Genomic DNA, 17,244 nt, shown 5'->3' with positions numbered 1-17,244 from the left:
CTAAAACTATCCTCAAACATTATCTGTAATAGGGATAAGCTAGAAGCCTTCCCAGTACAAACAGACAAAGCAAGGAAGCTTTATCACCTCTGTTATTTAATATTGTGCTAGAAATGTTAACTATAGTAATGAGAGAAGAAAAAGAAATTAAAGAAATTAGAATAGGCTTTGAGGAAACTCACTCTTTGCAGGTGATATGTTATACTTAGAAAATCTTAGTTGAAAAACTAGTTGAAATAATTACCAACTTTAGCAAAGTTGCAGAATACAAAATAAACCCACATAAATCAGCATTTCTATATATTACTAACAAAGTCCAGCAGCAAGAGATAGAGAAATTCTATTTAAATAACTGTAGATAATATTAAATACTTGCAAGACAAACTCAGAAATTATATACAACTATAAAACTCTTCACACAAATAAAGTCAGAGCTAAACAATTGGAAAAATATAAATTGCTCATGGATAGGCCAAGTCAATCTAATAAAAATAATGTTTCTACCTAAATTAATCTGTTAAATGCCATATCAAACTATGAAAGAATTATTTTATAGAGCTAGAAAAAATAATAACAAAATTCATCTGGAAGAGCAAAAACTCAAAGATATCAAGGGAGTCTTTGAAAAAAATGTGAAAGAGTGTGGTCTAGCTCAATCAGATCTCAAATTGTATTATGAAGCAGTAATTATTGAAACAGTATAGGACTGGCTAAGAAATAAAGTGATGGATCTGTGGAATAGGTTAGGTACAAATCACATTATTGCAAATGACCATAGTAATCTAGTATATGATAAACCCAAATCTACAAGCTTTTGGAACAAAAAGACACTATTTGACAGAAACTTCTGGGAAAACTGAAAAACAATATGAGAGAAACTAGGTATAGACCAACATCTCATGCCATATACCAAAATAAGTTCGAAGTGGGTATATGATTTACACATAAAGGGTGATACTATAAGCAAATAAGGAGAACATGGAATAGTTTATCTGTCAGATTTATGGATAAGGGATGAATTTAGGACCAAAGAAAATATAGAGCGCGTTACAAAATATAATAGATAATTTTGATTATATGAAATTAAAAAGTTTTTGCAGAAACAAAACCAATACAACCAAAATTATAAGGAAAGCAGAAAACTGGGGGATGGGGGGGAAATTTGCAACAAATATTTCTTATAAAGGCCTCATTTTTCAAATATATAGAGAACTGAGTCAAATTTGTAAAAATACATCATTTCATTCCCCGATTGATAAATGATCAAAGAGTATAAAACAGGCAATTTTCTGACAAAGAAATCAAAGCTGTCCGTAGTCATATGAAAAAATGCTCTAAATCACTATTGATTAGAGAAATGCAAGTTAAAACAACTCTGAAGTACCACTTCACACCTATCAGATTAGCTAATATGACAAAAAAGGAAAATGTTGAATGTTGGAGGGGATGTGGGAAGACTGGGACACTAGTGCACTGTTGGTGGAGTTGTGAGCTGCTCTAACCACTCTGGAAAGCAATTTGGAACTATACCCAAAGGGCTATAAAACTGCCCTTTGGTCCAGCAATACCACTGCTAGGTCTATATTCCTAAGACATCCAAAAAAAGAGGAGAGGACCTATTTATACAGAAATATTTATAGCAGCTCTTTTTTGTGGTTGCTAAGAATTGGAAATCAGAGGGATGCCCACCAATTGGGGAATGACTAAAACAAGCTGTAGTATATGATTGTAACGGATTGTTATCGTGCTGTAAGAAATGATAAGCAGGATGATTTCAGAAAAACATGGAAAGACTTACTTGAACTGTTACAAAAGGAAGTAAACAGAACCAGGAGAACATTGTACACATTAACAGCAATATTGTACAATGAAGAATTGTGAAAGACTTAGCTATTCTCAGGAATGCAGTCATGTAAGACAATTCTAAAGCACAATGATGATCTGCCTCCAGAGAAAGAACTGAGACTGTTTAAATACAGACTGAAGCATGCTATTTTTCACTTTTTTCTTCTGCTCTTTTTTTTGAGTCTTATACAAAATGACTAATATGGAAATGTTTTACATAATTATACTTGTATAACCTATATCTGATTGCTTACCATCGCAGGAGGGAGAGATAGAATTTGGAGCTCAAAACTTTTAAAATGTTAAAAAATAATTGTTTTAACATGTAATTGGGAGAAAAATAAAATAATGTTTTAAAAAATGATAGGGGTCAAATTGGATGATATGCTTGGTCTTTTCCAGCTCTAAATCCTACAACATATGACTTTATTGCAGATGGTGTATGATGTGTCCTTTGGCATTTTAGAAGAACTGAGATTGAAAGTCAATGTTTCTTTGCCTTCAAATGTATTTTATGGTTCTGTAAGTTTATAATTTTTCCTCTTCTCTCTGTGTTCTGATATTTGAGGTTACAGTGTTAAACTTAAACAATGAATAATCTTTAATACCATAGGCCTCAGTCTGAGTATTTAAATCATACATCAGCTTGGGAATTGCCCCTAACTTTTTACTGACCTCCAATCTTACATCTCTAGCTTCCTTTCAGACTTGAACTGGATATCCTATAGATATCTTAAACTCAATATATCCAAAACAGAACTCATTATCTGTCCCCCTAAACCCACCCACCTCTCTCCTATTTTCCCTATTTCCATAGAGCACAACAATTCCCAGTTCATCAGGCTCACAAGCTAGGAGTCATCCTGTGTTGCTCACTCTCTCTCACCCCCATATCCAAACTATTGCCAAGGCCTATTTTGCTTTTGCAAGATCTCCTGGATACACCCCCTTCTCTCTTCTGACACTGCCACCGCTCTATTACAGACCCTCATCACCTTGTACCTAGTCCATTATAATAGTCTGCTGGTGGGTCTGTCTGCCTCAAATCTCTCCCCAGGAATAAATAAAAATTCTCTGGCATTCAAAGCCCTTCATAACCTGGTCTCCTCCAACCTTTCCAGTCTTGTACCTTGATCTCTGCGTGAACTCTTTGATCCGGTGACATCAGCCTCCTGGTTGTCCCAAGAACGTGACCCATCTCTCAGCTCTGGGCACTCTCTCTGGCTGTACCTCATGCCTGGAATGCTCTTCCTTTTCCACTCTGACTAGTGACCTCCCTGGCTTCCTTGAAGTCCCAACTAAAATCTCATTTTTTTTACAGGAAGCCTTCCCCAAACCATTAATTCTAGTCCTTCTCTCTGTTAATAATTTCCTATTTGTTCTATGTATAGCTTGATTTGCATATATTTATATACAGATATATACTGTATATATTTATATACAAATACAATGTATATTGCATACAATATTCTATATTGTAAATATATACTATATATGTATGTGTCTCTCTGTGTGTGTATATATATATGTGTGTGTGTATATGTATGTGTATATATATATATATAGTATATATGTTTGTTATCTCTCCCATTAGACTGTAAGTTCCTTGAAAGCAGGGACTGTCTTTTGCCTCTTTTTGTATTCCCAGCGCTTAGCACAGTCCCTGGCACATGGTAGGCATTTAATAAGTATTGATTGATTGCTTCCTTTAACTTTTATTACTAGGCACACATATGAAAGGCACTGGATGTTAGGTACTAGAGAAGACAAAAAACTAAATAAGATACAGTTTGAAGAAGTCACTGTGAGATAGATCCCTTAAATGGGGCCAATCAGAGAGCCCTTCATGGAGAAGGTAGCATTTGAGCCAGGCTTTGAAGAAAGAGAAGAATTTCAACAGGCAAAGATAGAGAGGGTATTGTAGTTTTAAAGAACTATATGCGCAAAAGCATGGCAGCAAGAGAGAGTGGGACATATTTGTGGAAACATGAATGGGATAAGTCGTTCAGTTTGGGCAAAGAGAATATATAAAGGAGAGTAGAGAGAGAAGCCTGGAAAAAAAAGGTCAGAGCCCAGGTAGAGATGGCCCAGAATGCCAAGCCAAGGAATTTAGACTTTTGGTGGGCTGGGGAGAACTTCTGGGCTGTGGAAAGATTCGATCATATCTCTTGCTAAGGATGATTTAATCCATGCATTTCCATTGCACTTTTCTCATGTTCCTATTACTGAAGCAGCTTGGTTTTACTTGGACTTGAAAGTAGAAGACATGGGTTTATTACCAAATAAAATATAAAATCCTCAGTTTGGCATTTGAAGCTTTCCACAATCTGGCTCCTACAATCCTGTCCAATTTTATTTATTTTAGGGACTCTCCTTTAAAGTCAAATTGGCTTAAACTGTTTTCCCCTTTACTACATTTCATTTCCCTCCCCTGTGCCTTTGCTTAGGTGGTGCCCCATCTCTGACACCCCCTTCTCCACCTCAGAATCAAGTTTCACAGTGTTTTTCAGTGCACCTTGTTAGCATAGAGACTTCTCTCGCCCCTGTAATTCTTAGTGCTTCCTCTTTTGAAATTACTTTCTTTTTCATTGTATAGATTAGTAGCATGTTTTACCCCTCTACAGGAATCATAAGCTCCTTGTAGATGAAGACTGTTTTTGTCTTTGTTCCCTAGCGCAGTGCCTGACATGTAGTATATACATAGTCAGCGTTTGTTGAATTCACCTGACTTCTACTTGCAGTCAGTTCTGAGTCTCAGTTACTTTATATGTAAACTGGGCCTAAAAAATTATACTACCTAAGTCACAGAGTTGTTAAGGGGATCAAATGAGATAATAGAAAGCCCTTTGTCAGTCTTAAAGTACTCTATAAGTGTTAGCTGTTAGAGGATTTATTTCATGCTTTTGTGATTAAATGAGTCCTGTCTGTCACTTAGTTTGTTCCTGAAGTCCTGGGTGCTTTTGCACTCACCCCATTGCTTAATAAAAAAGAATGAATGTACTTGGGTCTTTGTCTCTGATTGTTGTTTGTTTGTTTTTCTAATTAGCTGAACATTGAGGCCTGCTTTCTTCTCGCCATTCAAGCTCTGCTTCAGATGCTGCTAACTGACTTGCCATGGTTGACTTCTTTTCTTGAAATAATGTTAGCTTTTGGGGTAAGTTCTAAATATTTTGAATCTAAGTGATTAAAGCAATTTTTTCCTTTTTTTTTCTTTTTCAAAAAATCTCCAGGCATGGTGGCACATGTCTGCAATCCCCCTGCTATAGGAATGGTGAGGTTGGCAGATTTCTTGGGCTTGGGAGTTCTGCAGTGGCCTAAGCCATTTCGACGTCTATACTAAGTCGGGCATTAATTTGAGTGCCTGGGAGTGAGGGACCACTATATTGCATTGGGAGAGTATGAACCAACCCCAGGTCAGAAATGGAGCCTGTTAAAACTCCTGTGTCGATCAGAGTAGTATCAGGATATGAGGAACACCTGTATTTCCAGCCCGTAGGTGTTTAAAAAAGAAAAAATCTGAAGCCGGGTACTAACAGTCATAGAAACAAAGATAATACATAACCCCTTAGCCCACATCCAGTCATTTCCCAGGCTTTAATTCTATCACTACGATATTCTCCATTTTCCTTCCTCTCTATTCCTCTTGCCATCTTCCTAGTTTCAGACCCTTTTTACTACTTGATTGAAATTCTTCCTCCTACCTTGCTCCCCACCCCACCCTATTCCGTTCTTTATCCCATTGTCAGATTAATCTTTCCTAGGTCAGACTTGAAGTAGACAATAGGGAGCCATTGCAGGGATTTGAACAGGGGGGCTGACTTGAGTCCACAGTCCTTATCCTGGCAGTGCAGGCCCTTTACAACACTGATTTTCCTCTGAGTCTTTACTCATACTGCCCCGGGCTACATGTACCTTGTGTGCCACCAAACTTGTCCTCATATATAACTAGTTTTTTCTCTCTCCATTCCATTGCCCAAGATGAAACAGTCCCTATAACCTTGAACACTGCCCCTTCTCTTGGCCCTTTTCTCTACCCACTCCCAGAGAAGAGTAGCTCAAATGATGCCAACTCCATTAAGCCTCTTCTAATCCCTGAATACTTCCCCTAAACTCCTATAAAGGAAATGATCTTTTCCTCCTTCTGACCTCCCCGAAGTACTTGTACTTGTCTTATAATCATACCATATGGACAGATAAATAGATATAGATGTATACTCTTTGGCATTGTCATTATTATGCATTTGTACAAAGTGCAATATGGTATAGTGGATAAAAGTACTGGGGTTAGGTTATCCAAGATAGCAGAGCAGCAGGAAGAAGTACAGCAATCTTTACCTCCACAGCTCTTCTGAACAGATCTAGAAAGTGCGCCAGACCAAATTCTGATGAGGAAATACAAGGGAAAAAGTTACTGCAAATGATTTTTCTAGCCTAGGTAAGGATAGGGAGGCAGATTTGTGGATATTGGGTATGGCATCTAGCCAGAAGCATGCCAGGTGCTGCAGTTCAGCTCAAGGACAGGCAGTGCACCCAGAGCCAACTGGCATCTCTCTTGCTCACTACCTAGTTCCTGCTCAGAGATCCAAGGAGCACTAAGGAGAGGGCCTACACCTAGGAGTGGCATTCCAACTGAGAAGTAGTTGCTGGTTTGGGCTGTGTACCAAGCAAGGAGATCGTCCAGAGAATGGAACAGCAGAGAGAAAGGGGACAGGACCTGTGTGTTTGCCTTTGTGTCACTTTACTAATCCTGGAAGGAAAGAGCTCAGCATTCAGCTGGGCCCAGTTCTGATCCCTCAGAAGTACCTTGGAACAGAGAACCGAGGATGATAAACCATGAATCACCCAACATGGTGGAAAGACAGACACTTTGAGAGCTATTCTCCAAGGAAATTGCCATCAAGGAGGGAGAGTTACACAGAGAACAATAGTGGAAGATAAGGGAAAAGGACAGAAATTATCAAGACTCTCAGGAGGAAGAAAACTAAATTAAAGATCTTAAGCATAAGCAGAAGAGAATGTGGTCTCCAGATCAGATTAGAGAGTTCAGGCTTCTATGAACAAGTATTGTAAAGACAAAGGAAAATTATTCCAATATCTAGTGAAGTAGAGGACCTTATGGGACTACTGCAAGATAACAGAATGGTTTAAAAGAAAATAAGAATTGTGAAAGCAAGATATGTGGCCTGCTCAGCATAAATAATTGGCAGGATTTAAAAAAGAAAAGAATCCATAGTAGCAAGTCTCACTTAAGAAACAATAGAAAGGATAACTAATGTAAGTATACAGAAACGGACAGTCTGGAACAAGAGAAACAAAAAGCAATAACATTCAAGGAAAGCATTATCTCAATACAAACAAAACTTAATTGATCTTGAACATAAGATGAATAGAGATAACTTAAGAATTAGAGGTCTTCCTGAAGAATGTGACAAGTCAAAATACCTGAAACATCATAATGCAAGAAAAGTGCCCAGACCATCCTAACAAACAGAAAACAAAGTGCCAATCCAAAGAATCCACAGATCACCTCCAGGAGTGAACCCTATGCTGTAAGCTCCAAGACAGATAGTGGCTAAATTTAACCATTCCACTGACAAATGACAAATTCTGCAAGCGAAAAAGACCTTCAAATATAAAGGAAAAGAAATTTTAATTTTTATTGTTGTTGTTCAGTCATTTCAGTCATGTCCAACTCTTTATGGGCCCATCTGGGGTTTCCTTAGCAAGATACTGGAGTGGTTGGCCGTTTTCTTCTCCAGCACGTTTTACAGGTGAGGAAACTGAGGCCAACAGGGCGAAGTGACTTGCCCAGGGGTCACACAACTAGTAGTTGTCTGAGGCGGGATTTAAACGCTGAAAGATGAGTCTTCCTGACTCCAGGCCTGGCACTCTATCTACTGCACCACCTAGCTATAATTTTGAAATTTGAATAGCATAAGACTGTTTTGAACCCACTGAAAACCAGAGGAGAGAATGAAATCATGTCTTCTGAAGAGCAAAGGAACTCAAGATGCACAACCCAAGGTGACTTACCTTATAAATCTGAGCCTAACCATAAATGAAAAAAGATACACATTCAATCAAAAAGAGGCATTTGAGACATTTCTTGAAAGAAAACCAGACCCGAAAAAATTATTTATTCCTTAGATACCCAAGGCAACAGAAATATCATGAAGACAGACCTTGAAGAAATTTCTTCCAAAATGTACACAGAGAGACATGAGTGAAAGCAGAAGTCAAATGGAAGTGAGGGTGGAGAAGCAGGGCTGAAACCTGAGGACATAACCTCCTAACACCTTACCTCTAAGAAAATTGATGTTATTCATGAAACTGAATTACAGAATTGCACAAAAAGAGTGAGAGGAGGAAGAAGGTAGAGGAATATATGATGTGCCTTAGTCAGGTCAAAGGCTAACAATGAAGGGAAAATAACCCTGTGGTCTCAGGAAGAGAACCTACAGGAGAACGACTGAGGACACAAAGGGAAGGATTGAAAAAGGGGGAAATCTTGTTTTATTGGTGGTAGAGAGGGTACCACTAATGAATGTTCTGTGGTTGAAGAGAGATACTCTGTAAAACAAAAGGAACTTAACAGTGAATATGATCTGCAGGGATTTGGTGCTTGGACCACTCAGCCTGCCTCAGAAAGGAAATCAGAGCTCCTGAGCAACCTGGCAATCAGAAGAGTGTAGGGGCATGGATCTAGGGAGGGGATTTTGAGCCAAAGGGAGAAAAAAATAACCTAGTGGCAGGCAGAAGTCGGGAAGAAACTGATCAGAGACATAGGAAGAATCCTGTGGGGGCAATATCATCTCTCTCTTCCCTACAAGAGGGCTTTTTTATCCTGTGGGGGCAATATCATCTCTCTCTTCCCTACAAGAGGGCTTTTTTCTTAGAATGAGGCACAACAGAAAAGGGGGAAAGGGGTGTGGGGAAAGATCTACGAGGCAGTAATACAGAAACTTTAAAAGAAGGAACCTCAAATAGGTACCATCGATATTTTAATTTCATGGAGAATGCAGACACTAAAAAAGGGCTAAATAATTATAAAGGCCATGATTAAATGATAAAAGTAGAGCAGACGAAACGGGACAATAAACAATGAAGAGAATGAAGGAAAGAAATTTTGTTTTAGAAAAAAGGTAAAGAAAATTACTTTAAAACTTGCAGACAAGGAAGAGGGTTATTGACTACTTGAGGGAAAAGAGGGGAAGAATTAAATTAACTAGGTAAAATAAAGGAAAAACTAAGCAAAACCAAGGAAAGAGGAGGGGGTGGGACTTGAGAATGAAAGGAAGAGAGCCTGTGGGAATAGGATTGCCTTAAAATTAAGCTAAAATAACTAAAGAGAGATACAGTATTGTGCTTACAGAGGAAAGGGGGAAAAATAGCCATGGAGGGGAGGGGAGGAAGAGGGAAACTATTAGAGACAAATGGAGGAAAATATAAAACTAATAATATGTTTGAATGGACTAAACAGTCCAATAAAAGAAAAAAGTAATAAATTGAATCTGCCCCACACACAAACACATTTAAAAAACAAAGAGCCAAAATAAAAATGAGGGGCACAAAAGAAAAAGATGCAGTCGTGCTATCAGACAAAGCAAAAACATTTAGAGAGAATGTGTGTGTGTGTGTTTGTGTTTTGTATTCCCTTAATTCTTAGTTTGGTTTTAAGCTATTAAAACTTAAAACCACAACTGCTCTAAGACTTTTTGGGACCCTATAAATAAAATGCTTCAAACTTAGCCCTTTACACAAAGTAGGCATATAATGGTGGCTGAATATTATGAATGCTCTAATTTATAAATGTGAGTCACCTTTGGGGTCTCAGTACATTTAAATGGTACTTCGCTTACCTGTGTAGATATTAAGTTGCAGAGAAAGGTGAAAAGGGAAGAGAGAATTATAATGAAATGTTTGCTATGGCAGTGAATTAAAATCTGTTTTTTACCTTTCCTAGAAAAATTTCTGGGCACTAAAGCTATTTTTGGAAGGCCTCTTGTCCCAAATGCCTGTTCTTCATGATGTTGTCAGTATGATTGCCAGAGACCTGAGTTACCAGAAACACACTCTGCTAAAACTGTAAGTGTTTCCTCCTTAAAGTACTCATTTAAAAGATGCCAGAAAGCAAACCTGAACAAGCTGTCGATACTTATCAGACAATAATTGGTCCCAATCTGTTGTCAAGTAGTAGTTGATGACCATAGTTGTCCTGGCTACTTATTTCAACATGGGGTCTTTTGGTGCATGAAAAGCAAACTTACTTTCCCTCTATTCCTCATCCCAAATTGAAGAAATGTAACCTTGAATATTTGTGAGAGAAAATTGGCTTTCTGTGAGGCTTTGTGAATTTTTTATATTCCACAGTTATGAGTGAGTCATGGTTCTGTTAATAGGCCTTAGAAGGCACAGATGCTCTGCTAGAAGTAATTTCTTTGTTTCACCAGTCACTGGCCTCTGTTGCTTATAAAATCTTAAAAATAAAAGATGTAATTTTTATATAAATATTTTTTACCTGATAAAGTACTTGTGTTTCATTATAATTCAAGCTCAGTATGCATTAACTCCATCTTATTATGCTGTTTTTTATTTGTTTAGCTTTCTTATCCAGGGTTTGTTGGGTAAGATTTCAGTTATTTAAATATTTGTAATTTCAATAAAACTACATGTGTTTCATATTTATACACTTAATATATATCTGATGTATATGAAATATTAATTATTTCAATAAATATACATCATATATAGATTTCCTATAAAGAAAATTGTATAACCAGTACTTCACTTTTCTGTATTGTTCCTAAATATCGTTTTCTAGCTGAGAATGTAAACAGTAATCCAGTGCTGTGGGGGGAACAAAGTGTAATGATACACATTATATTAGCCTTTTAATTACAGGAAAGTCACTTTCTTTAGTCATTCCTTGTCTTTGTAAGTACAGTGGTAGTAAGATGAACTTGACATTGTCTCTGCTCTGAGAAAATAATGTTGGATTTTTTTTAAGGTGCATATGCTAATCACCAGTTCTAATAATTTATCCTGAATGGAGAAAAGCATCATAAGAAATTCACACTTGCTGGTTTGACTATGGTTATGCTGAGTGCCACTATTTTTTTCATGCATTTATTTTACCCTGCTTTTTTTTTTAATATGGAGAAGGGGTGAAAATCCTTATGTTTTAGTAGTGTCTAATACAAAGGGCTACTACTAGATCTAGCCTTCTCCCAGTCTCTTATCACAACTGAACACTGGTGGTGATGTAGCTATGAACTGTTTAAAAGCTGACTGGTTTACTACACTAAATAAACTGAATTCTCCTAGTAACTGTTTGCTCCTCAAATGGCTAAGGTTAGAGACTTTCCAGGGTTCTCATATTAAAGGCTTTATGGAGCCCTGAACTTAGAAAAAGGAAGGTTGTCTATCTTAGAAAAAAAAGTCTGACTTTCTAATTTGTATCTATTCCTTCCTTCTGCCCCCTGTCATGGGGAGAGGGAGATGGAGAGTGTATCATCCATGAGTAAAGAAATAACCAAAGATCATCTGACCTGAAGAAAATAAGAATTTGTTGAGATTGAACCCCAAAATGCAAAAAAAAAAATAATTTTAAAAAGGTCCTTGAGACATATGGAGAAAGAAATATGAGAAACACAAAATACATTTATGTTTCTACCCATTCTTTATCACCTTTCTGAGATGGTCCCATTTATAGACTTTGAAGGTATTTGCTGTCACAGTTAATGGTGCTTATTGAACAACCTCAAAATTGATGGCTCTGTAGGAAAGGAAGAAGAAAGAAAGGAAGGAAGGCACTTGATGCTGAGTTTTGCGTATTCTGAGAGAGATAAAATTGATGCTTAAATTGTCAGGTAGGCTTACTTTAAAGGTATGACCAAATGCTAAGATGTTTGTTTGAATAGGTGGCAAACCCTGGGGCCAGACTATGTTGGGGACCTACTCTGCCTTTTCCTGAGCTTCAGGAATTCACAGTTGCAGTCTGTTGGCATCTTTCTATCACATGTGGTAATAGAAAACTTAAATCAGTGAGTATTAAAAACATTAATTCTAACATAGAATGATTTCAAGAAAAATGACTTATTTGTACCAATGGTGTTCTGCTAATAATTTCTTTCTGATTTAACATCAGCATAGTCTCTTGCCTACTTCCTGTTAGCTTGATCTGTAGAAAGATATGTTTTAAATGTGCTTTTAATTCTGCTGTTTAGAAGGTGAGGCAATGAAAATATTCAGTACAGATGTTTTTATTTACCAGTAATTGAAGAATTATCCTGCATATGTTTGTGTCTTTAGTATACACAGAGGTCAGAATCCATTAAATCCTATGAAATTTATTCTTCTAGGGTACAAAAGTTTGTATTTTCATTCATTTGTGCCTAAGAGTAAATCACTTGCCCTTCTGTAGGCTAGGTAATCTCGCAATCATAAAAGGCTTTCCAGTATACAAAGCTAGCTAGCTGATGTTGATTTCAGGACTCATAGGATAGGCTAGTCAAGCTGCAGTCGTCTGCATCATATAAAACTCTTAACAGCTAAATGTACAGCTCTTGAAACTTTTTATTCATAGGGAAGGGGCGGGGCATGGTTTGCAGGCCTGAATCTAATGTATCTGACAATCAACATCCCTAAGCGCAGTGGAGCCAATCCAGCTGCTTACTTCTTTCAGACTAGACTGAGCTGAGGGTGGGGTTATGGAGAGACCATGAAGAGAAGCAGAGACTGAGGGGAAAATTTAAGATGCCCCACCCCCAAATGCATTTGTTTCTTTTAACTTAAAAATTCTAGTTTAGAGTACGTTCTTTTTGTTATTTAAGATAAGACTCAGGTAAAGACATTAGTTGGCTTCGATACTTATGTATTTCAAAGAATAAAAATGCTAAACACTGACCTTACCCTCTGTGTTTATGAGAAGATTTGATTTCTTGTTGAAGGTGTCTTTGAGTCTAAAAAGTAAGTAGTTCCTTGCTAATTGGCTCACAATGTAGAAGAATCTTGCCCTTTGCTCATTTATGATCTTATGCAAAGGAAGAACAATTAGTAAATAGACTAATTTATAATTTATTCTTTCTGATTTATTTCTGTCTCTTTAGAAGACAAATCAAATCTCTGGTTTTCTTAATTTTCTACTTGAAACGTTCTCATCATTGTTAAGGGATTTTTCTGTCATTCAGATAGCATCTTTCAGTAAGACTGATGTGTTTAGGGAAAGTTTTTACAAGATTGCATAGAGTAAGGGGCATCTTGAAAATGACTTTTCCTATATTGGCTCAGTTTTCTTTGTCAAATTGTCACCATTTGCACTTGAACACTCGGGAATTTCTGCCTGTGTGTGTTGTATATTTATCTCTTAGCAAGTTTTGCAATAGACCAATCTTGGATGACTAAAAGTTGCGAAAATTCCCCACCACAGTGAATATTCTCTCAGGTTCTTCAGCATCCACACATGAATGCTGCTATCAAAAAACTGGTTTTATTTGTTTTAAATTCAAAATGAGATTTTGAAAATGCACATCAATTACCATAGACAATCCCCAATTTAAGACAACCTGATAGTTTCTTTTTGTCTGTGTCTCCCTTAGCATTGCTGTGGCAGTCAGCTTAGGCCTGTCCCAACTGCTGGTGCTTTCCCATCTCCATAGCCTTTGGGTCTAGGCTCAGGAATCTTATAAAGCTTTGAAATCCCAGGCTGTTATTAATAATATTTTGGCTTTATCACCTGTCACATGGGTTTTTCAAGGGCTGACCTCTGGGAATCTAATCACCATTTAGAATATTTTTTTTATGGAGAGAAGATTCGAGGTTCCAAACTACCAACTTTTAAGTGAACTGTTAGAACACAACCCATTAGTAAGTTTAGAAGTTAGTAAATCTTGTGAATCCTAACACTGGAACTTGTGCACTTTATGTGGGAAAATGGCATTGTCGATGGAGACACTAAAAAAAGAATTGTTTTACCTCTTTTTAGGTGTCCTTGGGCAAAGTCACTTAATATTTTTCGTCTCAAAGTAAGTCTGTCTCTGTTCATTCATAAGAAAAACTTTTTAAAAAACATAGCATATTCTTATACATTATATTTGTTGAAGTGATTTACCATAGTACGACATTTTCTCTTTTTGCCTCACTTTGTTAGCTTTTTTTCTCTCTTTGGAGTCCAGTTATCTTTCACATAATCCTGTGTTTTATAGCCATCTGTGTTGGCATCTTACTCTCCTCTTAGACTGTAGAACCTTTGAAAGAAAAGACCATGTCTTATCTAGCATAGTGCTCTCTACATAAAAGGCACTTAATAAATGTTTATTGTTGTTACTTAGTGTGAGCAACTATGTTGTGGTTTTAAGAGAAATACATGTCTGCCTCTTGGTCTAAATATTCAAATAAGACATCAGGCATCACCCGGGTTCAATTTTATATATATATATATATATATACATATATATATATATATAAAATTATTAGAGACAGACACTTTACAGAAGTGAGGAAGGTGGCAGGAAATATGAGCAGTGTGGAACAATGGTATTCACACTCTTTATAGATGAACAGTTTAAGATCAGCCATCCTTGTATAACCACCCACATAAGTTATTAGGTAAAGTGGGCATTTTGCTAATTTTTGCCCAGATTAGCTGTGCCAGCAGTATAGAATGGCTATTGGTTCACCCTATACTTTACCTTCACTGTGTGATAGTTGGAGACAGGCAGCTTAAGAATTAAACTCTACTTTTTGGCTTGAAGTCAGCTAGGAAGCTGAGAAGACTGAAAGTGAATGTCAATAAGGCATATTTAAAATGTAAAGCAGAAAAGTTCCTTATATAAAGAAACCTGCAGTGAACCTCTCTAATGTTTCTCTAATGTGACTATTCACCCTCACCCCCAAATTTGTTTCTCATTTTTAGAGTTGAGGATGTTGTGTATTCTAAAAGCAATATGTATCTGTACTTCATTTTAAGTGATTATTCTCTCCTGCATGTCTGTTAATCCCCCAAAGGAATAGTACGTAATGGAATGGTATATTGGAAGGATTACTAGCTATGGAAAGAGAACATGGGTTCAACCCAGGAACAGCTCTGCTCCTGGGGTGACTTGAAGCAAGTTCCTTCCTCCCTTTTTACCCATCTGTTAAATGAGAGATTAGATCAGGGGTGGGGAGCCTACAGCCTCGAGGCCACATGTAGCCCTCAAGGTACTCAAGTGTGGCTTTTTGACTGAATCCAAACTTCACAAAATGAATCTTCTTAATAAAAGGATTTGTTCTGTAAAACTTGGACTCAGTCAAAAGGCCACACCCAAGGACCTAAGATTAGATGATTTCTAATGTCCATTCTAAATCTTACAACCCTGTGAATGTTTTGCATTAGCTGTTACTTTTAGCATTTTTAGGTGCTTGACTTCATACTAGGATTTATAATATTTCCTTAAGTAAATACTTATTTTATCCCCTTGTTTGTGCAGGCTTTCAAAAGACCTCATCTTGAGACTGCCAATCATCTTCAGTTGGGCAAATTTGTATCTATTTTGGAGAATTTGTAACTCTATTTCCTGTATCATTTCTCTTGGGAATTACGAATTTGTTGCAGCTCACTGGCAGACACCACCTACAAGCTCACCATGACTGCTTCATGTTCAGAATTTCCTCTTAAAGACTTTCTGGATTTTGATGTCTTGGTAGTAAGACTCCTGATTGCCAAATCTAGAGGCCTGTGTTTTTATTCACCTGAGATTACATTCTGAGTTGAGGGTCATAGGGAAGAGTACCCTATAGAAAACAAACCAATTGAGTCTCAGTTATGTAGGTGCCTTTGTTTACCTTCAGCCTGCCCAGTTTTGCCTTTTCCAGGGTTTGGACAATTATAAAATATCCAAGGGCTTCTTTCAGAGTGCAGATAGAGTAGTCATCTGACAAAGCAGGCATCTCCCACCACACAGATCACTCACTCTTGTGAGTATAATTTGAGTTAGCTGTGTTCATGCAGACTAGCATCGAGGAGGGTAGCAGGCCTACGGGGAAAAAATGACTCAGGCATTTCCCCTTCTGGCTTTCAATCAGAGTACAGGTGTGGCCTTTGAGCTAGTGTTTAAAAATCCATGTTTTCCCTTTAAATATTTAAATAAAACTGTAGTACCATAGGTTCTGTAAAGGTGTAGATATGAGTAAAAGAGTTGGGTTTTTTAATTAGTTTTTTTTTTTTTTTTTAAGAAAGAGAGGGCTTCAGAATTTCTCACTCTGCTGCTGTCATAAGTAAATTATCAGTAACCAGGTTCTTAATTAATTGCATTAACATTTACCATTTATGTTCTAATTCATAAAAATGGTAACGAAAGTGTAATGTGACTTCTGTCATTGGTTCAGCCTCTGATCTTCAATTCCTTGAGTCCCTCAAATCCTGCTGGAAGTGATATTCCCAAATGGCCTCCTTTCATTTTTCTTTGAAATGATTTCCAGTGTATTTTTGCACATGTGGACTTACAGATAATTTATCCAAGTCTAAATTATTTTTAAAAATCATATTCAAACTTTCAGAGATTATGTTAAAAAAAGTATCAGAATTTTTGTTTGCTCTGCTTAACCTTGTGAAATAAAATTTTACCTTGTTATTTTTCTATGTGTCTTTCTTTCACACCACATTTTTTTTAAATGCCAAGAGAGTGAAGTTAGTTATTCTTCCATAGTTTGTAGAAAGACTAGGACTGAACCAACTTTAGCTTATAACTTCTGTGTGTAAGTCCCATAGTTTCCTGCACTTGCCTGATTTCAGTTAGGTTTCAAAAGTTTTTTTTTTTTTTTTAAAGATGTCCTCCCCCCAAAAACACCTATTGTCATTTTGTCCTTCCCAGTTTAAGAAAATTGGATGAAACCATATCATGTGATCTATACCTTTCATTAACCAGAAGCGAGAATAGGTAGTTCTTATACCGCTAACAGAATGTGGTTCTGGGAGGCCTCAGCTATGAAAACCTAAGGGTTTTTTTCTCTAGAAAGATATGTTCTGCTGTCTCTTCATGTGACTGGAAGTAGCACGGGTCTTAGAGAAGCTAGAAGACTGGGATCCCAGTCTGTCCTCTGCCTAGTGCTAGCCACATGATAGGGCGTTCTTTCCTCCAGTAGCTGGTGCTGTTTGTTATACATTCGAGCTGCATGTAAAGCTTGACAGGCATCTGCCCCACAAGGCTGCTGTGAGGAATACCCGTTATGAGCAAGAGAATGATGTGTTAGTGGGATCTTTTCTTACTTCTTTGATTGCAAAAAGCAGGGGGAGGGAAGGCGCTAGAATGATACAGGTTGGCTCTGTTGACTTTCAGAAAGAATGTGTATACTGTTTGCAAAATGAATTTTTTAATCTTCAGGAAACAGGCACATTGATAGAAATTGCCTTCAAAAAAA

General features: G+C 37.2%; 1 protein-coding gene across 3 annotated transcripts in view; it reads left to right on the top strand.

The window, feature by feature from the left end:
- The window catches only part of LOC118830525, a 70,317-nt gene extending 53,858 nt beyond the window's left edge, over window positions 1–16,459 (top strand). For 2 of the 3 annotated variants that reach the window (XM_036737375.1, XM_036737376.1), the window contains 6 exons: window positions 2,281–2,367; window positions 4,892–4,999; window positions 9,809–9,930; window positions 11,766–11,888; window positions 13,829–13,868; window positions 15,315–16,459. In XM_036737375.1, the coding sequence (XP_036593270.1) occupies window positions 2,281–2,367; window positions 4,892–4,999; window positions 9,809–9,930; window positions 11,766–11,888; window positions 13,829–13,868; window positions 15,315–15,392 (558 nt within the window). In that variant the 3' untranslated portion in view covers window positions 15,393–16,459. The remainder of the gene's footprint in view (window positions 1–2,280; window positions 2,368–4,891; window positions 5,000–9,808; window positions 9,931–11,765; window positions 11,889–13,828; window positions 13,869–15,314) is intronic. The other variant, XM_036737377.1, reaches the window with a different exon arrangement.
- The last annotated feature ends 785 nt before the right edge of the window (window positions 16,460–17,244 follow it).

The sequence above is a fragment of the Trichosurus vulpecula genome, chromosome 9, assembly GCF_011100635.1.
Source record: "Trichosurus vulpecula isolate mTriVul1 chromosome 9, mTriVul1.pri, whole genome shotgun sequence".
NCBI lineage: Eukaryota > Metazoa > Chordata > Mammalia > Diprotodontia > Phalangeridae > Trichosurus > Trichosurus vulpecula.
This window is presented reverse-complemented; position numbering and strand designations above follow the sequence as displayed.